The sequence below is a fragment of the Sodiomyces alkalinus genome, assembly GCF_003711515.1.
Source record: "Sodiomyces alkalinus F11 unplaced genomic scaffold SODALscaffold_19, whole genome shotgun sequence".
Taxonomy (NCBI): domain Eukaryota; kingdom Fungi; phylum Ascomycota; class Sordariomycetes; order Glomerellales; family Plectosphaerellaceae; genus Sodiomyces; species Sodiomyces alkalinus.
In genome coordinates, this window is record NW_021167097.1 from 120,979 (window position 1) to 144,237 (window position 23,259).

The 23,259-nt window shown below is 54.1% G+C and overlaps 9 protein-coding genes across 9 annotated transcripts; 4 read left to right on the forward strand and 5 right to left on the reverse strand.

Moving 5' to 3' along the window:
• The first annotated feature begins 397 nt into the window (after window positions 1–397).
• Window positions 398–1,125, forward strand: SODALDRAFT_329752 (hypothetical protein). The gene has a single exon (XM_028611030.1). It carries the CDS (start codon window positions 429–431, stop codon window positions 924–926), a length of 498 nt encoding a protein of 165 aa, XP_028462304.1. The 5' UTR covers window positions 398–428; the 3' UTR covers window positions 927–1,125.
• A 21-nt stretch (window positions 1,126–1,146) lies between these two features.
• Window positions 1,147–3,333, reverse strand: SODALDRAFT_382432 (hypothetical protein; the record flags this gene model as incomplete). Its single annotated transcript, XM_028615233.1, has 5 exons — window positions 1,147–1,610; window positions 1,731–2,299; window positions 2,413–2,616; window positions 3,114–3,167; window positions 3,227–3,333. The coding sequence occupies 5 exons, from the start codon at window positions 3,331–3,333 to the stop codon at window positions 1,564–1,566; spliced, it is 981 nt and encodes a 326-aa protein (XP_028462305.1). The 3' UTR covers window positions 1,147–1,563.
• A 341-nt stretch (window positions 3,334–3,674) lies between these two features.
• Window positions 3,675–5,244, reverse strand: SODALDRAFT_286454 (ammonium transporter 1; the record flags this gene model as incomplete). The annotated part of the gene is made up of 3 exons (XM_028608538.1): window positions 3,675–4,038; window positions 4,123–4,800; window positions 4,916–5,244. The coding sequence occupies 3 exons, from the start codon at window positions 5,242–5,244 to the stop codon at window positions 3,675–3,677; spliced, it is 1,371 nt and encodes a 456-aa protein (XP_028462306.1).
• Window positions 5,245–8,936: 3,692 nt separating this feature from the next.
• On the reverse strand, window positions 8,937–10,434 carry SODALDRAFT_302468 (3-oxoacyl-reductase). The gene is made up of 2 exons (XM_028608926.1): window positions 9,493–10,434; window positions 8,937–9,391 (listed from the first exon to the last, which is right to left on the reverse strand). Exons 1-2 carry the CDS (start codon window positions 10,056–10,058, stop codon window positions 9,196–9,198), a joined length of 762 nt encoding a protein of 253 aa, XP_028462307.1. The 5' UTR covers window positions 10,059–10,434; the 3' UTR covers window positions 8,937–9,195.
• A 1,401-nt stretch (window positions 10,435–11,835) lies between these two features.
• On the forward strand, window positions 11,836–13,716 carry SODALDRAFT_286360 (cytochrome P450 family protein; the record flags this gene model as incomplete). The annotated part of the gene is made up of 4 exons (XM_028608531.1): window positions 11,836–11,967; window positions 12,076–12,291; window positions 12,358–12,381; window positions 12,466–13,716. The coding sequence occupies 4 exons, from the start codon at window positions 11,836–11,838 to the stop codon at window positions 13,714–13,716; spliced, it is 1,623 nt and encodes a 540-aa protein (XP_028462308.1).
• A 645-nt stretch (window positions 13,717–14,361) lies between these two features.
• Window positions 14,362–15,545, forward strand: SODALDRAFT_286459 (GroES-like protein; the record flags this gene model as incomplete). Its single annotated transcript, XM_028608539.1, has 2 exons — window positions 14,362–15,333; window positions 15,399–15,545. 2 exons carry the CDS (start codon window positions 14,362–14,364, stop codon window positions 15,543–15,545), a joined length of 1,119 nt encoding a protein of 372 aa, XP_028462309.1.
• Window positions 15,546–16,226: 681 nt separating this feature from the next.
• Window positions 16,227–19,438, reverse strand: SODALDRAFT_329757 (hypothetical protein). The gene is made up of 5 exons (XM_028611031.1): window positions 18,029–19,438; window positions 17,710–17,972; window positions 17,537–17,643; window positions 17,190–17,485; window positions 16,227–17,056 (listed from the first exon to the last, which is right to left on the reverse strand). The coding sequence occupies exons 1-5, from the start codon at window positions 19,377–19,379 to the stop codon at window positions 16,644–16,646; spliced, it is 2,430 nt and encodes an 809-aa protein (XP_028462310.1). The 5' UTR covers window positions 19,380–19,438; the 3' UTR covers window positions 16,227–16,643.
• Window positions 19,439–19,801: 363 nt separating this feature from the next.
• Window positions 19,802–20,849, forward strand: SODALDRAFT_364435 (hypothetical protein; the record flags this gene model as incomplete). Its single annotated transcript, XM_028614641.1, has 6 exons — window positions 19,802–19,811; window positions 19,857–19,893; window positions 20,044–20,179; window positions 20,213–20,318; window positions 20,372–20,461; window positions 20,554–20,849. 6 exons carry the CDS (start codon window positions 19,802–19,804, stop codon window positions 20,847–20,849), a joined length of 675 nt encoding a protein of 224 aa, XP_028462311.1.
• Window positions 20,850–20,950: 101 nt separating this feature from the next.
• SODALDRAFT_337991 (BAR-domain-containing protein) lies at window positions 20,951–22,539 on the reverse strand (the record flags this gene model as incomplete). Its single annotated transcript, XM_028612739.1, has 4 exons — window positions 20,951–21,877; window positions 21,967–22,082; window positions 22,144–22,314; window positions 22,416–22,539. The coding sequence occupies 4 exons, from the start codon at window positions 22,537–22,539 to the stop codon at window positions 20,951–20,953; spliced, it is 1,338 nt and encodes a 445-aa protein (XP_028462312.1).
• Window positions 22,540–23,259: the final 720 nt, after the last annotated feature.

Genomic DNA, 23,259 nt, shown 5'->3' on the forward strand with positions numbered 1-23,259 from the left:
GAGTCACCGCTCCTTCTTTCGTATTGGTATTTGTATGTAGTGTAGGATTTAACCAAACTGGTTCGACCAAACAGGCCTCAAGTCTAATAGACTGACGATTCCAATCTCCCTCACGAGATGCCATTTCCCGACTCGGCTACTTGCCCCTAATTCTTCGTAAATGACTTCTATGGATGGGGATCCGAGATGATCCCAAGAAGCGCCCAAGACAAACCCAAGAAAATGCAATGGCGGTTCCAAGAAACCTCCAAGCCTCATTTCAAGGTAACCAAGAGCACCAAGAGTCTTGGGGAATGAGCGGTGTCCTCTTGGAATTATCATTGTCACCCTTATTATTACGTCCACTCAATTTTTTTAATTTTTTTTTCATTCATGTTTCCATTGCCATTTCCGCCTCCCTTCTCTGCTACAAAACCGTCGGCCTTCGCATGTGTTCGAACAATCATGATACCTACGTCTGGACAGGTTTCCAAGTGCCGATCTATCTGTACAAGCTTGTCGGTCCGCAGACCATGGACTATGCCGGTTACTATTCTTTTGTCCTTCCTCTAACGTCTTCGTTTATTTCTTCTATCCTTACATCATCCCTACTCCGTATTCTTCTATCTCCGCCTACACTATGCTCCAAGCAACGGGCATCGACAAAGCTGGTCGTCGCTCTCTCGCTCGTCCTACGGCTTTTCACGCCGTTATCTCGGTTCGTCCGGCATAATAAGCATGCGCACGCTGCGCCCAGTACCCGCAAAACTCACATCGTAAGCTCGACTAAGGACGTTCAGCGGCATCAAATGCCTCGCAGTCGGTCAGTGGTCAGCACGCCGGCATGTTCTGCCGGACTCGTGTCAGATCTTGCCAAGCCGGGGGCCAAAGAACTTGATCAAGTCGAGATCGACAATAGGCACTTTACTGGTCCCTCGTTGATTTAGATTATAACATTGATATCAACGGCCCAACGCCGCCATAGGAGACCGATAGTGGGCAGTAGACAGCGCTAACTCGCAGTCTGCTCTCTCGTTTTACGAGACTTGCCGATGGAGTCTTGCCGTTGACGATACTAAGAACCAGGTCCCGTGGGCCGTGCAAATATTTGCCAATTTATCAGTCTACCCCTCTATCTGACGAGTCGTGCCTCAGAAGGCAAGCAAGCCTCGACTGTGAAGGTCAATGAGGCTGACAGCCGGAAAACTAAGTAGCTCGCATACACAATGGAATGCCCCAGACCCCTTCCGTCCTTGGGGAAGCAGATCAAAGAGAAGTTTGGCTCTGACATGGGTTCCTAGCCAATCTGACCAGCCAGTAGAGGAGGGATGTGGCCTTTATGCCATAGTCGTGAGGCAACACAACGTATGAGCCACAAACTTCCCAGGTTATCGGTTATGGGACTCAACAGCAAGTCATGCTCGTGCCTTGTCGCTCCTCCATCCGGACCAGAGATTCGAGTATTCCTTTCCTCGAGCTACTCATCCGACTCACATATAAGACACAGACTCCGTGCTGATAAAATAGCAGCTATGCAGCAGTTGAAGATATGTAGGTAACTACATGCGCAGTTGTGGCTTTCGTTCAGACGATCCATTCAGTCCACTGCTGGTCGACGTAGGCTCGGGTGTCTCGGCATGAACTCGTCAGTCGACCCGAAGTCTCTTCGAACCTAGCAGACCGAGAAACAACTGTCAGTAACTTGCCATGAACAAGACCTGGCGTCTTCCAATCCGAGTAAAAGAACGCACCTTGTCCGTACTCGCCGTCTTCAGCACCGCCGTTGACCTCAAGAAGCAGCCGAACACCCGGTCCACGGACCGTAATCTCCATGGGCTCTCTCTTCGAGCATGTCGCCGCCGCCGCCTTGGGCTCCACCGAAGCCACCGTGTGTATTTCAGACAAGGCCAGCTTGGTCCGTCTCTTGCGGGGCGTGGTGTTTCTCGAGTTCTTACCACCGCCACCGGCGTTGTCGGGGGTCATGGGGGTGACGGGCGGCGTATGAGCCAGCATCGCCTTCTTCTTGGCGAAAGTCTCGTGGAATTTCTTGAACATATCTGATTGGACGTAGGCGCATTTCGGTTCATTTCTAACGTGTTCGTCGAAAGGATCGTCCTTCGTCTCCCACTTCCAGCCCATCACTTGGCAAATGTCGCAAATAGCGACGTCGCGGGACGACTCTCCCTGGAACCGGAAACCAGCTCCAGCCATGTCCTCGGCGGAAGGCATGGTGAGCGCCCATTTCCCCTTGCTTGCGTCGTCGTAGAAGGTTTGAAGTCTGTTACAGAAACCGTCCATGGTGCCTGATTTAGAGACAGGACTGGGACAAGGTCAGAAAACTCAACTTGGCGTTTCAATGACTCTTTCCTTCGCTGAGGGGTCGGAGCCAACAAAAACAAAACAAAAAAAAAAGGAGAAGTATGGCACACTTACTTGGGAGAAGTCAGTTTGTGAGGCTCGTCAGTCGACCGGGAAGGAATGAAGCGTCGAAGAAATGATAGAAAGGATGTCGGTATCTCTTTTGAGGGCTTGCCGATGGAGGATATTGAAAGTTGAGCGGTAAAGGGAGTGGTAAAACAGAGATTCGAGTTGAGATCTAGGGATGTTTGATATCTGGCAAGTCTCAGGAGCTGCTTACTCGTACTCTCAGAACTGTTTCAGCTGGAAATATTCTCAAGGTAAGAGCTAATTCAGCTTGGTAGTAGTCCGGCTCTAAAAAGAGGACAGTTGAACAGGAGGTTGAGAGAAAGGTGATAGAAAGGTGATAGAAAGGTGAAAATACTAACCACGAGTCGCCCGCAACTCACAACCCATATTATTAACATTCGCTATAGCCTCTGATGCTTGTTTATATGAACCGTGGAAGCTCCATGGTAACCATCAGTTTATTAAATATACCCGGGGATTATCTACGTGCTTTCGAGATCTAATCTTCATGATGCCGAAATAAAAGGGAACAAGTTCTGCTAATGTCTTTCACGATGTGAGTGAGAATTCTATGTCGATTTCTGGTAGCAGGGTAAAAATCGAAAAATATAAGGCGAATAGATAGGAGAAAAGGAGGGAAATGGAACTCATGGCTGCTCTTCTTTTAACAAATAATACATAACTGTATCCATTGCATCCAATGATACTCATGATATACCTGTCCTTGAACAATGTTGTATCGGGACTCGGACTTGTCTCCCCTCACAACGATCACATTGACGGCAAAGGTCTGAGGGACCGATAATTCGTAAATACCAACTTCCACGATACTTTCCATTGCTCTGGCCCAGCATTATGAGGAGAAAGAGTGCGGTTGTAAGATGGACATAGACATTGAGGCTTGCTAAGACATGTGCGGTCTTTCATGTTGATTCAAGAAGATCACAAGTATGAGCAAGGGACTGATGGCTCTATAAAACAAAATTATTTTGTAGCTGTTCTTGCTATACCTAAGGTAGCTAGCGAACGAAGTGGTATCAAATGTGAAGCAGAAAGCAGTATTATGTCAAATATAAAAGTACCCATTCAACCCCAAATTCATGCCCATACCATCCCTTATGTGTCTGTCAAAACCTCAGAGAAAAGTTGCAGTCCAATGGGGGGGAGATGTAACCATCACATGCCACGAGATATGCAGTATCCAATCGTAAAAGCACGTCCAAGTCAAATTGGGCTCGAAGTACGAAAATCGCAATCACGCAAGTGGCTTAGGCGGTGGTGGTAGCAGGCGCTGCCTTCTCAGGCTCGGTGCTGTGAGCAGAGGCAGCACGGCTGACACGGGCGGGCTCCTCGCCAGTGATGACGTCGGAGACGTGGCGGCGGACCTCGACGTAGTCGTAGGCGAACTCGCCGCATTGGACATCATCGAGGCCGAGCTCCTCCTCCTCGGGGGAGACGCGAAGGCTGAGACCGGGGATGAGGTTGAGGACGAAGAGGATGAGGCAGGTCATGACGAAAGACCAGGCAACACCGGCGACGGTGCCGGCGAGCTGGTAGCCGAGCTGGACGAAGTGGCCCTCAATCCAGCCGCCGTCGATCTCGCTGCCGCCATCGAGGTTGGCCTCCCAGGAACTAGATCGCGGTTAGCTGGCTGGACTAGACTTGAAATAGACGCCGTAGCGAGATAGTGTGAGGGAACAGAAGACGGAAACATACGCAGCGAAGATACCAGCCAGAAGGTTACCGACGATACCACCAACACCGTGGACGGCGAAGACATCGAGAGCCTCGTCAATGCCAACAAGGAACTTGAGCTTGGTGGCGAAGTTGCCGGCGACACCACCAACAATGCCGAAGACGGCGCAAGACCAGATGGGGACGAAGCCGGCAGCGGGGGTGATGGCGACGAGACCGGTGATGGCGCCGGAGCAGAAGCCAATGGTCGACCACTTGCCCTCCAGACGGTAGTCGAGCAGGACCCAGGTCAGGCCAGACAAGCAAGCAGTCAGGTTGGTGATGAAGAGGACCTGGGCAGTGAGGACGTTGGCAGCGAGGGTGGAGCCACCGTTGAAGCCGAACCAGCCGACCCAGAGGAAGACGGTGCCGAGCATGACGTTGGTGACGTTATGGGGCCGGTAGGGGAGACCGTTCAGGCGCTCGTAGCCGGTCCTCTTGCCGATCATGAGAGAGTAGGCGAGGGCGGTGACACCGGAGTTGATGTGGACGGGAGTACCACCGGCGAAATCGATGGAGCCTATGGCGTGAAGCCAGCCGTTGGCGCCCCAGGTCCAGCAGGCGATGGGGTCGTAGACGAGGGTGGACCAGATGAAGACGAAGACGAGGGCGGGGAGGATGCGGCCACGGTCGGCAACGGCACCAAGGGCGAGAGCCGGACTAAGGAGCAACACATGCCGTTAGTGTTTGGTTTCCAGCTAGATATGACGGTCGTCGCGAAGAAGGGGAAACCTAAAAGAAAAGCCTGGGGTGAAAGAAAAGAAAAAAGACTCACGTAATGGCAGCGAAGAGACCCTGGTAGGTAGCGAAGAGAATCTCGGGAATGCCATCAGCATCGGCACCACCAACGTTCCGGAAGCCGATGTTGTCGAGGTTGCCGATGAAGGCGCTGCCGGTAGCGGAGAAGGTCAGGGAGTAACCCCAGAACCACCATTGGACTGTAGCAACGGCGTGGGCGAGCATGATGATGACCATGAGGGACAGGGCCGACTTGCGACGGGCGAGACCGGCGTAGAAAAAGCCAACACCTGGGATCATGAGCATAACCAGGGCGGCGGAAACGCACATCCAGGCTATATCGCCCTTGTCGAACTGCTCGTTCATCTCTATTCTCTGGGTGAGGTCCATGGTGACGAAAGGCGCGCGCGAACGCGACTAGAACAAGGACAGTGTCGAGATGGTATGGGTGGTTTGGTAGCCCCCAGCGATCGTAGTTCTAGGCCCTCGGTAGATCTGGGAGACAATCCACAAATCTGGCACCGCAACGAAAAAGGAGGGGAAGGGGTGAAGAAGGGAAAGGGGGATGAAAAAAGAATGAGGAGGATGGAGGGAGAGTAGTATTCCGAAAGATTGTCCCCGGGGGATTTGGACGAACTAAATAAATAATCATGGAAGGGGTCTCCTCAGACCACTGAGACCTGATATCCAGCCGTATCGTAACCATGGACGGCAAGTAGTTACCACAGATATCCTTGCGTTTGCTCATCATCGATCGGCCGCTTAGCCTGTGCTACAACGTATGTGCTACCGGCGCGGGAGGAGGCCCCGAACAGGGGGGGCCTCGGTGGGATGTACGTTGTATGTACCGATGAAGCTGAGATAGATAAGCAGCATCTTTGACATCTCGTTAGAGAAAGGGTTAGACCGTGGGACGTTCTGATATTGGTAGCCAAGCGAGACAAGGGTGGGCACTGGAGCCAAGATTGCCTACCTTAGGTTGTTGACCAGGCGGGACGGATAGAATTGGCATGGGGGGGCATTGTGGGGACTCGCGTAGATAAGCTGGGGAGCTGAGACTGTTTTCTTTTTTTCTTTTGTTTTGTTCTTTCGATGAAATCGTACGTGTTCTGCCTTGTTCGTTCTCGAGCCAGGAAAGGACTTGATCAGTCTTTGTGATGAGGAAGAGAGAAGATGGTCATCCAGTGGACGAAAAAGAAATGTGGGTTGAGGAGGGAAGAAAGACTCGAGACGAGAAAGCACGGGACCAAGGGTAAGGGCATGATAAGTAGGTACCTATCTACCTAGGTAAGGTACTCAGCAGGAAGAGACTGCCTGCCCGCTGCATGTGCACAACGTACGTACCTTAAGGTAGGGACTTTGTACATATGTGCGAAAGTACCTTACATTGTACTTCCAAGATGATGTTCAATAAGGTAAGGTACCTAGGTACCTACCTGTATCCTTCATCCCGTGCCCACCATACCTTAGGTATGATGTCAAGACCGAGACTGGAGTGTTTTCGACATTAGCCAACCTGGGCAATCCTAGAAACATGCCTCGCTCTACCGGTTATTTTGTCCAAATTGGATACAGGCGCCTAGGTACCGTACATAAGGTGGTGGGTGAAGCAATGCTTTGCTTTGTACGAACGACATACTGTACCATAGCTGCAGCTGCATCCCCAGAGTCCACTAATCCGGTCCACCTCAGGTACGTACTGTACGGAGTACCTCTAGTTCCCACGCTACAGGGTGACATGGGCCGGACGCGCTAACGCATATTCGGAGCGCCACCATATCAAAGTACTGATAAGAAACGTTCTCCTTTCCAACCTGGAAGGTCTGGCATTTTCAGTCACTTCATTTCGGTAGTAGTGTCGCGAGCACTTTGAATGTCCTCGGTCTTTTTTCATTTTCTTTTCATTTTTCTTTTCCTTTTTTCCTTCCTTTTTTATTAAGAGGAATACTAAAAAAAAAAAAAAAACAGAAATGAACTACTATCCAAACCGTGATCATGAAGTCGAGGACCAAGCCCTTAGTGTACACGTGTACAACGTAAATGAACTAACACTAAAAGCAGGCGGCGTGTTCGGGTGAAAACGCTGTGGGTTGCGCCAGTGAGCCTGAATAATAAGAGCCAGATATTCAGACATTCACCTCGGATCCTAGATCGTCCGGCTAATATAAACAGTCTGCGTATTCTATTCTGGTCGAACCGAAACCGAAATCGCAGTGCAGCTGAACAGCGAGCGCATCTTTTTTCGGTCCAAGGTACAACGTACATACAAGTGGAAGACCACTCGGGAAATTCAGGGAAATCACGGTGTGGGTGCTATTCGTTGGGATTGGCTGGCGCACGAACCAATAGATAAGCAGATGTAAGCACCCAGGTCGCGAGAAATAATAGAGATAATAATCGAAATTATATCCATTCCTAACATCCACCCCAGTGAATGATACAGCTGTCTCAGACCTGAGACCTGTTCTGTAGTTTGTCCCAGATCCCAAATCTCGGTGTTATGCGAGCTGGTACGGCGTATATTCATCCTACCTATCATACTCATCGCCATAACAGGGACATTGTAGGGAGCTGGCAGTTGTGTGGTCAGATTTGAAGGCCAAGAAGCAGACAAGACAAACTATTAAAAAGATTCATTTTTATAAAGAAAGAAAGAAAACTCAAGAGCAACAGCTCGCAGATTGCCAGACGGCTGTTTGGCTCTTGGTCGTTAATTTACTTGGCCTTACGAGAATCCCTGAGTATGAAGACGCCTCACCTCTTATCTGTGATTCCCAGGCTTTGGGACAGAACCAGAGACAAAGGTAGACCGTCATTGATTGGCCGTTTCCTCTTATCTCTTGGCAGACGGGGATCCTAATGCATGGGGCCTCTTGGCGAGATAGCGGAAGGCCCACCCAATTGACGTGCCCTAAGCCCTGCAGACATCCCTGCCGCTGGCAACCGGTTTCACCCAGGGATCCCTGCGAGGCGCAGCTCAACGTGGTGTGGTGATCGGCTCCTTTGGGCATTCATTCGGTATGCATATCCATAATCCGTAGTGGACGGATCAATGCCTTTCAACGTCTGATCATGGTCGACGTGGTTGTTCTGCGCAATCAGCTTCTTGGGCACACATCATCCCCTGCGATGTGAAATGATTGAGAAAAATGTGTCACTTGCTTGACTACTCGATATCAATTACATTTTAAACCGCAGCAGCAGACTTGATCCGACTTGAAACATCCTCTCTCGGATCTCTCTATGTGTACCCGTATGGGATACTCGACGCAGACCAACTCATAGGTACGATGTGTGAATCAACCCTTATCCCTACGGATCTGGACTACCGTTGCATAATCTTACCGTGTTTCCCATGTAATTACCCAGGCCAGGGCCCAGGCGTCTGCTCCGAGCACTGTCGCATCATGCATGTGCTCCATTGTGATAGCAATCTCGGATTTGTCAAGATTCAACCAAGTACGTGTGCTGCTTTCCTTTAGAAGTTCTCTTTTACGATTCCGCCCAACCTAGGACAGGTGAGACGATTTGACTGCCGAATTCGCAATGATCACCCTGCCCATCCTTGTTGACCCGCGAAAGCGATGTCACAATCCGGGGCATGCTCCCCCCAAGACCCTGCTTCTCAGCGCCCGCAAGCGGTCGATTTCCTGGATCCAGTCCTCCCCCAACAATGCGTCTCTGCGGGCGTCGTGACTGTTTCCTGACGGCCCTTCCCTACTCCCGAACTGCGTCTGCGTTCTCTTGTAGGGCTCAGCGGGCGCAACATCCCCAAAGTGTCGGACCGCCATGTGGTATATAAGGGACCAATGTCCCATGTGTTCTCGATGTCTGTCTGGGGCTGTTACTGAGTTACTGATGTGTGGATTTCTCTGTTCTCCTAACGGCTTCAGTACCCGGAGACACGTACTAACTACGGTATCGGATGACCACGCCAGCACAAGTGTGTATAGGACCAGACAACCTTGCTAGACAGCCCGAAGCACCCAGGCATTGGGTACTCACAGTCCTATCAGCAACCACCAACGGTGTTTCCTTTGTCCCGCTTGATTGTCAAGGTACAGCGAGTGCGCCAAGCAAACCGTACCGGTTGAGTCGAGTGATAACCCGGATGGCGGGTTCGAATCGATTCGCTACCACAGCATATTGATATATGCATTCTCAACACACAAGACGCCGACCTTTAGACTGGACAAGTTCCTTTAACAACATCGTCTCTCGCCGACGCTAGTCCTGTCATGTCTCCCCAGCGGAGGTCAAGGCCTATTGTCCCTAAAGACGCTTGATCTTCATCCTCGTCGCCTTCCCCCCCCTACACTAGCACGTCATGCCGCCGTCGATCGGGAAGACCGAACCCGAAATGTACCGGCTCTCATCCGTCAACAGGAATATGATGAGGGATGCAACTTCGTCTGCTGTGCCAGCCCTCTGAATCGGCGTGCTGAAGTTGGGCGTCGCGTTCGCATCCAGTCTACCCAGGGCATCCCGCAGCAGAGGTGTCTCAATCGGACCGCTACAATGTCATTTCATATCAGTACCACACAACACATATCATCTCTCGTATGCATCACACCAGCATTTCCGTCAACTGGGGAAAACCAGAAATCAACTTACGGAGCAACGGCATTCACTCTCAGGTTCCTCGCCCCAAACTCCTTCGCAGCAACCTTGGTCAGACCGCACACGGCATGCTTGCTGGCATGGTAGGCCGCAGCGTGGGGCAAGCCAACCAAGCCCGCCACCGAGGCCACATTAACAATGGACCCCCCGTCGCGGAGCTTGGGGATCTGGGCCCTCATGCACTTCATCACACCCCCCGCGTTGACGCCCATGACGAACTCCCAGTCCTGGTCGTCGATCTCCGCCATGGTGGCCACGTTCTGCTGCGTCCCCAGCACGCCGGCCGCGTTGGCCGCGCCGTCGAGCGGGCCGAACTTGGCGACAGCGGCGTCGATCCAGGCGTTCACGGCCGCCGAGTCCCGCACGTCGACCGCCTGCGCGTGGATGTTGGCGGCGCCGTGGGCGGCGGTCAGCTCGGCTTCCACTTCGGAGAGGAGCTTGGCGTTGGCGTCGGCGAGGGAGAGGCGGGCGCCCAGGGAGGCGAGTTGGACGGCGGTTGCGCGGCCGATGCCCGAGGCGGCGCCGGTGAGGGCGATGACTTTGCCTTTGATGCTGTTCATTGCGGCTGCGCGCGGTGTTTTAGTTTGAGCTCTGGGGAGGGGGTGTGGTTTGATTCGGGCTTTTCGAGGGTGAGTCGAGGTAAGAGGGTCAGGCGATGATGGATTCTGGTTTCTGTCGCGGGAGGAGAAGGATTCGGCTTGCGGTGATATTGTTGCACGACATGAACGATGCAAGAGAAGTTGGTGCGGTTTAAGTATATGGACTCATCACAATCACAAGCTGGCTGGGGTCGTTCGAGTGGTGCCACAGCCTCTGGTCATGTTCTCGGCTAACATTTGCCTGGGATCAGATCCACCCCCGCATTCGTAGAGAGGCAGCCGAGACGTCTGGTCTGGGGCTAAAGTCGATCAGGTTTAGAAACACTCAATCGTTCCTTACGCTTGTCACAGAATGGACATGTGTGGTCTTGGGCGGTTTGGGAGTGGATTTGCCCTCCTGGCAGTGTGTTTTCATGGGGCTGTTTTCTGGTCACGACTCACCACTGACGAGAAATAGCATCCCCACAAAGCATGGCATGGCAGGAGGCTGACGGCTTTCTTACCCGTAACGTCACGGAGTCTTGTATAGCTACTGAGTAAACATGGTAGAAATATATTGCCCTTCACGGCGTCCTTCGATTTGTTTAGCAGCTACAGCGATCGGAGCCCATCGAGGAGTTAAGACGCGAAGTTGCGGTGGATCCCGGACCCACTCTCTCCGGCCCCCTGGGGTACGCTTCGCGGATATCGGGTACCGAGGAATCGAGGAACAATAGAAAACGCCCATCCGGACTAGAGGAGGAGGGGCATGTCCTGCTGAGGTAAGCACTGGGGGATGCACGACCAACACCAGTCGATTCGCTCTCGGCCGAGTCACCACGTAACCAGATGCCTCAGAGAATGCAACTTGAGTTGACCGATTTAATCCACCCAAGCTTCATGGTATTGGTTCATAGGTAGTTTTTCTTAGTAAAATCGAGGTTATGATATTCGGTATGGTACGGAGTGGTTCGAAGCGTTCATGTTCTTTGACTTTTCTGACCTCTCTTCAATTTCTACTCGAAGAGAAGTTCCATGACAGACGGAACTAAACGATATTTGACCGAGTTCTCATCAACGACTGCATTTAGAATCCATAAACAAAACAGACTCAACACTCAAGACTCAAGAGACATAGCTATTTCCTAGATATTTCACCACCACGTATAAACAGTACAGTCGCGTCAGGCGCAAGTCTTCGTGCAGTGGACTGACTTTTGTATCGACGGAGAGTCAGGTCCGGGCATATATGATATATATAATATTAGTTCGCACGACGACTGTCTACGATTTACCGAAATTCATAGCCATGCATCCCACCCCCGCGCCCCGGATGTGTCTCCTCCCCCTCCCCCGCATGCTCAGGTACGGAAAGGTGCTGTACCAAGTTACGTGTTGTACTATTGGTCAAGCGCTACTTCTCCATTATCTCGACTCGCGATCTCAACGGCGCATCCCCAAGATCCCCCCACATGTTCGTTCCCCCACAGGCATCTCCGCCAGTCGCGATGTCGGCATTCCGCAGATTCTGAAAACGAAAGAAAAAAAGACTATAGACTAGCTGTCGCACTACCCACTAACCCACGTGATGCTGGGTTTGGAGATGTTCTTTTAATTCTGACAGTATCTTCCATAAAAAAAGGTTTCTTGTACGAGCAAGCTCTTCTCTTTAGTTTTGGACACTTTCATTTCTTCACTTCGTTGTCGTTCTAGTCGTGTTATCGTCTGTCCAGCGGCTTCTGTTGCGTTGCGTTCAAAGATGAAGGTCACCTATATTGTAGCACTCGGCGTGCTTGCCGCCTTGATCGTGCGCCTGTTGATGATCGGGAGGCGACCCAAGAACTATCCTCCTGGGCCTCCGACATTACCTATCCTCGGAAACATCCATCAGGTGCGCTCCCCTTTCTCACTTATACGACTGCTCTGTTTCTGTGGTCCACTGGTCTCAAGTCATCCTGTTGTCGTTGATCAGTCTCGCTTACACAAAAGTTGTCAACAGTTGGCCACTAGAGATTCCCATCTTCAGTTTGAGAAGTGGGCGCGCGAATATGGCCCGGTTTACAGCCTCATGCTAGGCACCAAGACCCTGGTTGTGCTCTCGAGCGACAAGGCCGTCAAAGACTTGATGGACAAACGAAGCGGCAAATACTCCCACAGACAAGAGATGTACATTGGCCAGACCCTATGCAGTGGTGATCTCCGAGTGTTGATGATGGTTAGTTGATCTCGAGGGATCCTTTCACCATTCACCTAGACACCATGGAAACTAACATTCGACCAGGGATACGGCCCACGATGGCGTGCAGTACGCTATGCTCCGACGTCCAACGAGACGTCCTTCCTCCCGTCGACCTGATGAAGTGCTTTTTGACTAACACGCACAATACAGGCCCGGAAGATGATTCACGGACTCCTCAACGTCTCGGCTGCCAAGTCCTACGTGCCCTACCAAGTCCTCGAAAACAAGCAGATGCTTTACGAGATGCTCGTCGACCCCGACCACTTCTTGTATCACATTCGCCGGTACTCCAACGCCCTGACCACGACCATGGTCTTCGGATGGCGGACCCCCACCTACGAGGACGACAAGATGAAGCAGCTCTTCGACGGCTTCTCCGAGTTTGCCGAACTCAACCAGACCGGCACGGCAGCGCTCATCGACTTCTTCCCCTGGCTCCGCTTCCTGCCCGACTTCCTCATCCCCGTGCGCCAAAAGGCCAAGGACCTCCACCGGAAGGAAAAGGCCCTGTACCTCAGCCACTGGCTCAAGGTGAAGGAGGAGATCAACAACGGCACGGCCAAGCCCTGCTTCTGCGAGGAGATGGCGGCCGCGCAAAAGGCCGAGGGCTCCTTCGACGACGACCAGGCCGCCTACGTCTCCGGCACCCTGCTGGAGGCCGGCTCCGACACCACCTCCAGCACGCTGTACGCCTTCGTCCAGGCCATGCTGCTGTACCCGGAAGTGCAGCAGAAGGCCTTCGAGGAGATCGACCGCGTGGTCGGCCGCGACCGCATGCCCACCATGGAAGACGACTGCGACCTGCCCTACATCCGCGCCTGCATGAAGGAGACGCTGCGCTGGATGCCGACCACCATCCTGGGCGCCGTGCCCCACGCCGTCACCCACGACGACTACTACGAGGGGTACCTGATCCCCAAGAACGCCGGCGTCATGAACAACGTCTGGGCCATCCACATGGACCCCAACCGCCACCCGGACCCGCGCCGCTTCGACCCGGAGAGGTACGTCAACGACCACCAGAGCCTGGGCGACGCCGCCGCGAACCCGGACGCCAGCAAGCGCGACCAGTTCACTTTCGGTGCGGGCCGCCGCATCTGCCCGGGCATCCACGTCGCCGAGCGGAGTCTGTTCCTCGGCATGTCGCGGATCCTGTGGGCCTTCCAGATCGAGCCCAAGGTCGGCGCCGACGGGAAGCCCATCCTCCCGGACCCGGACAGGCTGACGCAGGGGTTCGTGTGCATGCCGGAGGAGTTCCCGGCCCAGATCACGCCGAGGAACCAGGCCAAGGCGGATACGGTGGTGCGGGAGTGGCACGAGGCCGAGAAGGAGTGTTTGGATCCGGTGACGAAGCAGTGGCGCGTGTCGCCTGTGCCTTCCAGGGTTAATGGAAAGATATAAGATGTTGGAGTTTCCAAACAGATATGCGATGGATGGACTTGGTTACACATGGTGATGTTTTGTCTTGAGCGACAGTCACTTGGTACACTTGACTTTGACTCCTGGTGTAAGACAACGAGTCAGATCCCCAGGGGCTACGAAGTACCTTCAACCTGGTCCTGGTGTACACACACAAAAACACGCAGACGCGCAAGAAAACGGAGCAAAAAAAGCAATCCGAAATCTGCTCGGTAGATAATGTTTGCATATGCCGTACTCCATTCTCCGGGGCTTTAGAAGATATTAGACGGATGCGGGGTGTGGAGTTGGGGCCCTTTACCTACAATAGCGTTGTACTTTGTGGAGTTGTGAATAGCTTCAAGTTCACTCAAGCTAAGGTTACTTTTACCCCTGAGTCCCTGGATCCCTGATCTTTTTCCCACCTCCTCCCCGGAAGAAGCTCCACCTATTCCCCCACCACCACCCCGCCATGATCCATCCGGCCTATTCCCGCCAGTCTGCTTTGGTTCTTGCTTGGATCTCAACTTTCAAGACTAGGTTATCATCACGATGCTTCTCAAAAAAACACCCTTTCGTCTGCCATCCAGATGCTGCAGTAGCCCGTCCCTCCCTCCCGAAATTCGACCACCCCTGAATCCTACAACCATGCCGCGCACCACCACCGCCCTCGTCCTCACCGCCATCAAAGGCCCCTTCGAGCTCCGCGAAATCCACCTCAACGCCATCAACCCGGACGAAGCCCTCGTCGAAATCCACGCCTCGGGCGTCTGCCACACCGACCTCTCCTGCGCCGATGGAACCCTCCCAGGCGCCCCGGGCGCCGTCCTCGGCCACGAAGGCGCCGGCGTCGTCCTCGAAGTAGGCTCGGCCGTCACCTCCGTGTCCCCAGGCGACAAGGTCCTCCTCTCCTTCTCCCACTGCGAGACCTGCGGGCCCTGCGTCTCGGGGCACCCGGCCTACTGCTACGACTTCAACCCGCGCAACTTTGGCGGCAAGCGCCCGGACGGTTCGAGCGCCGTGGTCGAAGCCGACGGGACGACCCCCGTGTTCAGCCAGTTTTTCGGCCAGAGCTCGTTTGCCCGCCACGCGCTCGTGCACAGGTCCAGCCTCGTCAAGGTCCCGCCCCAGACGAACACGAACCTGGCGCTCCTCGCCCCCCTGGGATGCGGCGTGCAGACGGGCGCGGGGGCCGTGCTGAACACCCTCGACGCGCGGGAGGGGAGCACGCTGGCCGTGTTCGGCGTCGGGTCCGTGGGCATGAGCGCCGTTCTCGCGGGGAAGATGAGGAGGGCGAAGGCGATCATCGCGGTGGATCTGCAGCCGGCCAGGCTCGAGCTCGCGAAACGGCTGGGTGCCACCCATGCCATCCTGGGCTCGGCGGACGTCGTGGGGGAGATTCGGGAGATTTGCCCCCCTGTCGGGGTGGACTTTGCTGTCGACTGTACCGGCAGTACGGCGGTCATCAAGACTATGATTGACGCTCTTGGCACGAGGGGCAGAGGTGCTACGGCGGGGGCGCCAGGGTTTGGGTCTCACGTCAATGTCGATGTGATGGAGCACCTTACCTATGGTAAGGAGTATGTTGGTTGCTGTGAAGGAGACAGCCTTCCTTCAAAGGTGAGTTTACTTGTGCCGCGCATTGGTGCTTGTTTGGAATCGTGATCCCGACTAATTTCGTTCAGTTCATTCCCTACTTGATAGAGATGCACGCAAAGGGCGAGCTGCCTCTAGAGGAGCTCATCACGTTTTACGATGTGAAGGATTACGAGAAGGCCATCGAGGATAGCAAAAGCGGAAAGGCACTGAAGGCGGTATTGAAATGGCAATGACGGCAGTGGTATGAAGAGTTGCATGTACATACAGTTCAGACTCAATATACCAAGATCACATGCACTCTGCGCAGTCTTCTGTGATGCCTATCTCCAAGTCCACTCCGATCCTCACTAGGATAGCAAAAATAAATGTCCCACGATCATGGCTTCACAGTAAATCACGAATATTACGAGTGTGCGAGTACATAGTCAGTTCGGTCTGAACTGGACCGGACGGTGAATATAGAACGCGTTCAACTTACATGTGTACAGTACTAACAGCTGCGTCAGGTTGAGTCTGAGCATCCATTTGTGCATGAGCCGTACAAGACTGGACTTGTCTCCAAAAGGGGAGACATGGCAAACCGTTTACATGTACTTGCGGAGCAGGAATCGAGATCTTGTCGGCTTTGGGGTAATCCTGGATCATGGTGAGTACGGTCCATCGTCCACGGAGCGCCCGGGACGTGCCCGGCAGCCAAGGTATCTTAGTGAAGACCCTATATCGGAGTGGCGGTGGGATGGAGTGGGGTTATGGTGGGGGTCTTGCGGGGGCGTTACGGGGCATTGCGGGGGCATGGGGTATGAAAGGCCTTGAAGATCGATGAGGCCCCACAAAGAAAAAGCCCTCGGTCTGTCCAATGGTTGCCCACCGAACTTCCGGAAACGTTCAAAGGTCACGTTCAACAGACATCGTGACGAGGAATAAAGTTGTCTCTGTCACTAACCTCTGCCACTAACCTCTGCCACTAACCTCTCCCACTAACATGTACCACGCGAAAGCCAAAGCCGGGGTAAAAATATGTTTGGACGAGGTTCGGAGGTTCGGACAAGAGGATTAAAATGGTGCCCGTCCCTCTTGTCTTTCAGGTCTGCCAGGTACTTTGTGATGGCGTTGTTGTTCTTGACCTCAGATAAGATGAAAACGATCCTGGCGATTACCTAGTTACTCACTGCCCGATCCATGGCTGAGATCTCATACTCTCCGATCACAGGATTCATGAAGACATTTGGAGACGACACACGACGACGATGAACATCCAGGAGATACGACAAGTTCGGCCACACCATCGCAGGGACGGAGACAAAATAAGAGACGGCCAAATCTTCGTTCCGCTATATTTGGACCTTGTGAAAGTCCGATATGAGTTCGTTGACCTGGTGCATACTCGTCTGGTCGTACTTTGTGAAAATCCGATCGTCGCGAGGACTCGCATGCGCAGGCGGCGTGACCCACGAAGACGAACTCTCATGCCGCCGCCACGAGTGGTCCGCACTGGTCAGCCGCCCCATGATGACGCTCGCCAGCAGCCAAAACTCGGGCGCGTGCCGCTGAAACCCGATCCGTCTCCAGGCGTTGTCCGGAGTGAGCCTAGCCCTGGCCACCATCGCGTGCGGGGGTACCGAGGAGAGGTGGCCGGAGTAGAATTCCCAGATGGCTTTCCAATTGCTTAGTGCGTGGCGGATCGCCACCATCTGACCGTCTCCGCCGAACGCGTTTTGGTGCTGGAAGATGAGGGAGTGGAAGGCTGGCGTTTGCGAGTTAGCAGGTGACAGAAAAAGGAAAAGAATAAGAAAAAGAAAAAAGAAAAAAGAAAAAAGAAAAAGAAGAAAAAAAGACGTCGTCATTGCAACCGTCATCGCGATCATCGTTTGTCTTACCTGATACTACCGCAAAGAGGTTTAGCGGCCCCAGATCGGCAAGACTCCTGTGCATGTCTTCACCCAACTCGCCTCTGCAGACCAGTTCCACCGCTTCGCTGAGTATCAACAAAGGCAGGAAGGGCGAGCGCGCACTCCAATTTTGGATCTCTTCGAGGCATTCCTCTGCCGTGGCGGCTTGGAAGCATGCATCGGGCCTTGCCATGTGCATCTTCATCTCTTTGATTACCAACCGAGGGGGAAGATTGTTGAATATGACAAAGGCATGGTCGAGGAGGAAGATCCAAAGAAATGTTCTGCTGCGCGTTAGCTTAACAAGAACATACCGATATGAAAAGGAGTCCTACCGTATCAATTCCTCCTTTACCACAAAGGCCTTCCAGTCAAACTCGTATCCTGTCTGTTTTCTGCAATCGTGGTGCCTCGCAGACGCAATTCCAATATCTCGGGCCACCTAGTCAGACCGTCAGCCGGATTATTCTCAAGAGAGAAAGAACCACGATGAGAGGACATGACAGACCGAAACAACTGTACTATACCGGTACCGACGAATCCGCTGTTTACTGGCATCGGTACCCTCCCAATTCTGGTAGAGGCAGACGGTATACGCGGCCTGAAGAGCCTGTACCTTGCGCTTCTGTGTGGCGGGAATCAAGACGCCGGTGTCCAGGGTATAGAGGGGCTCGGAGCAAAGGTCGTCATCATTGAAAACCATTTCCTCGACACAGTTGAACCACAGCCTCGCATTGTCATTGTCAAGAGGGTCAGGGGAAATCGATGCACCTGCGTCCCCTGTGTCAGTCCCGTGTTGCTGCAAGGAGAAGCAAAGACGCACGCACCTATGACGGCCATGGCGGAAAGCAGCGTCAGTTTACAAGTCGCCGGGTCAAAAGTCGGCCGGTGAATCATGTCAATGTTGGGATGCCAGATGGCCCAGTACAAGGCGAGAAACTTCCGCACATTGACCGGCGAGAAGAAGCCGAGGCACTTCTGCTCCAGCAGGGGTGACCAGTCGAATGTGATGGCGCTGTTCCGCGGCTTCGTCGTCACCGTCTCCCTCACGCGAACGACGATCTGGTGGATCTTGATCGTCAGGGGTTCGTGAAGCCATGGGTTGTGAACGATGGGTGGCGTGTGGACTATGGAGCCGGCGGGGGACATCAGACTCTCTGTCGGCAGCGCAGCGAGGCCATCCGACAAACTCGGCGTCGGCATCTGCCTGGGTAGTGGTATAGGTACAGGTACAGGCACTGGCACAGGTACAGGTAAAGGTACGGCGTTGGGCGCCGCCATCCGTCGTGAGAGGGCATCGGCCTCGGCTTCTTGCTGCAGGAAAGCCGAAACAGTCTCCTCTCGCAAGGCCGGAGTGCCGCAGTCGAAGGAATCGATCAGGCCCGTCCGTTTAGTGAAGTTGTCCAAAAACATGAAAGAATAGACCCTGTGCTGAGCCGGGTGTGTGGCGAGTTCGCCTTCACCTTCGTAGTCTCCTTCCCCTTCCCCTTCCCCTTCACCGTCGCCTTCACCGTCGCCTTCAGGTTCGCGATGCGACGGTTCGTCCGACGCGGTGCCGTGCCCGTCCAGCACGAAGCCGTCGTCCAACACGGGGCCTTCCGACATGAGATCCAAAAAGTCCAAGTAGCTCGCGCTCGTGGCCGACGGGTACGGCATGTCGGGCTCCAGAGGGGTCCCGAAGATGACAGCGCTGAGGTCGTCGAAAGCCGCTGCACCTGGGCCCGCGCCCACGCATGCGCTGCCGGCGACCGAGTTGAGGCCATCGACGCTCGGTGTCGTCAAACTCTCGCTCGACTCGCTCCCGGCCGACATGTTGGTCTGTGGTGTGTCGCCGCTTCTACTACCCTCCGGGTTGGTGGTGATGAAGGAATAGGAACATGGGACGGAGAGCCTCTCGCAATTCCTGCAGGGTTGGGTCGAGCTGCAGGCTTTCTTCTGGCGGACGCACAGGTCGCAGGCGCGTCTTCGGCCGGACGGCGGCATCAGGCCTTTCGCCCTGGCTTCGCAGGTCCGGGCGTGGCGTTTCAGCACGTCATGCCTCTGAAAGGCTCGGCTGCACTGGGTGCAGCGATAGGGTCGGTAGGAGTTGTGGGAGCTCCAGTGCCGCTGCAGATGCTCCCGCCGTTTATAGCTCTTGGAGCAGACTGGACACTGGTACAGCTCTTGAGTGTCGGACATGTCCTTGGATGACTTGTAGCATGTAGCACTGGAAAGATTGCGGGGATCGGGAGTTCCAGGCTACAGTGTGCTGGAGAAGTGAAGGAATTTCTGAATTTCAGTCCCCAGTAAATGTGACACTTGGGTACAGTGACACGTGAATGGACTTCGCCGCGTGCGGCGGCGTTAGGTACCTTAGGCGCTGTGGGGGCGCCAATCCAGAGGGGGCTTAGCGGGTCCCATGGGGAACTCCCAAAGGGTTGCCGCTGCTACATAACGTTGTACATCCACTGACGTTGACGATGTCCAGAAGTACCCGTGGAAGTACGTACCTTAATAATCATAAGACGGGCTCACCAAACGCATGCCGTTCATAGCTGGTCACTAAGGTAAGGTACCTTATGCTTCGTACGGAGCAGGTCCTGGTTTCGATCTATAAAATGATGGCTTTGCGTTTACTAAGTGCAATTTGCAAACCTTGAACCAAATAATCATTAGCCAAGACCAACATTTCGCCGCCCAATCTGCCCCTCGAGTCATGATCACGGGGCATGGATAGTAGTTACCCCCTTTTAGCGTTTCTGTAGCTTATTTCCAGAAATTCCAGAAAATATCCTCGCCTTCGAGGAAGCACTCGGGCCGATAACTTTCCGTCTATTAAGTGCGCTGTATATCATATCTCTAGCGCCTGGTTCGTGTCAACCTGGAACATAAAACAGCATCGTCAAAATCCATCGACAACAAAAAAAACTGGCCGGATCAGGACTCCATGGTGGCGTAGCAGCCTCCCGCAGAGTGTCCGCAGCCTCCTTCGCAGAGCTGTAAGTCCGAGTCCCAAAGCTTGCGAATGATAGATCCCGCGAGTGAAGCCTGATCTTGAGATCTTGATTCTTGAGGAGAGTGCGCGGCCGGCCGGATCATCTCTTGCCCGACCCCTATTGGCTTGCGACATGCTCAACTGTTTGTTGGTGAAGGTGGATGTGAGCTCAAGTTGTGTTGTGACACCCACCAAGTCCCTCCGAGAAGTGAAGTTGTCAACTTGTCACATCAATCGGCCAATCTGATGCCCGCCCGCGCAGTGACAAACGGCACGAGAACATCCAGTTTGCTGCATGCGAAGGACCACGATATAAGATAAACAGACATAGTAAGAGTAATACACTCGACGTCGTCGCTTTTCTACTATCAATGGCAGATGAAGTACTCCAAGCCAGACAACTCATTGCCGAGACTATTCGGTCCAAGGCAAATTCCGCCAAGAAATTCATCCAACCGGCCATTCTCACTCTTATCCAATGCACCAATGCACTGACCCAGAATACCACCAATTTCCAATCCTGGATGGTCTTTTTGCAGAAAAAATGTCATGAGGACTTGGGAGGATCCGGCCTCGTCAGTACCCATGTGTCCTCAACGCCATGCTCCTGTCATAGAAACAGCCCATCGTCTCAAGTCGAGACATGGATAGACAAACCAACGCTCATTCCCTAAGCGTATTCGAAATTGGATCCCAGGTATCGATTCCATGTGGTGCAAGTCCACATCCAGCTCAGACTTTTCGCCAGAAAAACGAAAAAAAAAAAAAAAGTACCTCAATACCCGACTTGTGTCGCGGCGCGCTTGGGGGGAATAGGCGGAGGCGGCTTCTTAGACCGGCAGGGAGGAGGCGGCGGCGGGGCAGCCTTCCGACCACCCACGAGCTGCAGGTTGCTCGAGCTCCTGGTCAGGCTCCCCACGCTGGTGGCCGGGCTCGCGCTCCGGGCGCCGCCCCAGTTCGGGCTGCCGCTGGTGCTCTGGGCGCTGCTGTCGTCGTAGTCGTCGGCGAAGATGTCGTTCTCGGTCGTGTTGATCCTGCTGAGCGGCCGACCCGCGCCGTTGCCGCGGAGGGCGCTGATGCTGGGCATGTGGGAGATGGCGGAAGGGCGGCGATCGAGGGTCGAGGCGGCCTGGAAGGTGTGGGAGCGGTTGTTGGTGGGCCGCACGGGCAGGTCGGGGGCGCCGGGAGCGTTGCCGAAGCGTGCTTCGGAATGATGGGACCGGAAGGGCATCCGGACAGGCTGGGGCTGCGGCTCGGGCTCGAAATCTTGCGGGTCTTCGTATGGGTGGTTCCTGGACAAGGTCGAACGCGCGCGGCTAAGAACGCTGAGACGGCGGGCAGGGCGCTCAGGCTCGGCTCGCTCGGTTCGCTCGGTTCGCTCGATTTGCTCGAATCGCTCGGTCGGAGGAGGCGAGGTGATCTCGGTGGGCCAGGTGCGGCGGAGGCGACGCAGGGCCTCGGCGGAACGCTCGTGGTAGGAGAGCTGGGCGTCGAGGAAACGGGTGAGGTCGCGGAAGTTGTCGGGTTCGGCGTCCTTGATGTCCTGCATGCGGCGCAGGACGTCTTCGCCGCTCTCCTCGAACTTGGCGCGGCTGGAGCGCATCTCTTCCTCGAGGCGGTAGTCCTCGCGTTTGGCCTTTTGCAGCTTGGTGATGTTGGTGTCGTAGGCCAAGCGGCGCGATTCGTGCTTTTTGCGCGCGACCTGGGAGGAAAGACGCGGTGAGCACAATGCACGATGCAATCTGCGGGAGAAGACGTGTTTGGTTCAGACGAGGCAGAATGCATAATTACCTGGTACTCCTTCATCATGGCGAGGGACATGTCGATGGCTTCTACCCATTGTTGGGTGATTTCTGTGACATAGGCTTCCTGGATCTCGGCGAGACACTCATTCGCCTTTCCGAGGGCTGTTGCGGTGTTCGGTCAGCATGTCATCTCGTGCACCCGGCGCAAAGTGGCGAGGCGTACCGATCAAGCTGTTGCCATATTGGGAGTTGGGATCCAAGTCCTCGCCATGGGCAACCATCATGCGGCCGACGAAGCCAACAGGCAAGGCCTTCTCCTTGTCTTCGAGCGACTCCCCACGACGAGAAACCCACTTTACGTAGCCATTGGTGGATTTATGGAGTTTTTCCATGCCTGATATTTCATGTTCCAAGTATCAGCAGTCTGTATGTGAAAAAGCCAGGCAATGTCTGACAAGGGAAAGGGCCCAATGGGGAATGGTCGGGGTTGTCTACCATCTTGACGAATGACCATCTCGGCCTCGAGGCTCTTGAACTCATCGGAATAGCCCGTCTTCTCGCCGCCAATCTTTTCGCCAGCCCATTGAAAAGCACGATCGAGCTTCTTGGTCAACTGCATGTTCGATGTGTTGGGGGAGCCGGAGACTAATTGTAGTAAAAAATAAAATAAAATAAAACCGGTGCTTTCGAAGCTTGTTGTCGCGACACAAACGGGGCAGTGACGGTGAAAATATCCCGATTTCCCAGGTCAAGCCGACAGTGGGGAGGAAGCGCGAACTCGAGGCGAGACCAGCATGCGACGAGCCACCAGATGGATTGGACAGGACCTCAGCTAAGGGGGGAAGAGTCGCGATCAAGATGTTCGTATGGTGGACAGAGCGAGCGAAAGGGAGAAGTGAGCTAGAAAAAGACCAAAGACGGGGGAGGTTGGGAGGAAAGGGACTAGATAAAGTAGGATGAAGCACCGTCTGGGGAACGAATGGATTACCTAGGTACGGATTCTATGACCTAGGACAGGGAAAGAGTGGCAAGGTTGGTGGTCCAAGACATGCAAAGGGGACATGGGACACGGGACATGGGACATGGGACATGGGAAAGGGGAAATTGGCCAAGCCGAGTTCTTGGGAGGGGTTGGTCGGAAAGCGTCAAGGGAAACGTGGGCAGAAGGCACGAGGGAGATGGGAGGATGCGATGCACGAGTATCTGTACAGGGTACAGAGTACAACGTACCTACGAGCTACCTTAATTACCTTAGTGTACCTTAGGGTGGGAAGGAGAAGCCGTTTTCCCGTATTCGGAACTGTGTCCGCGGATCGAAACCCCGCCCGGATAAGATAGT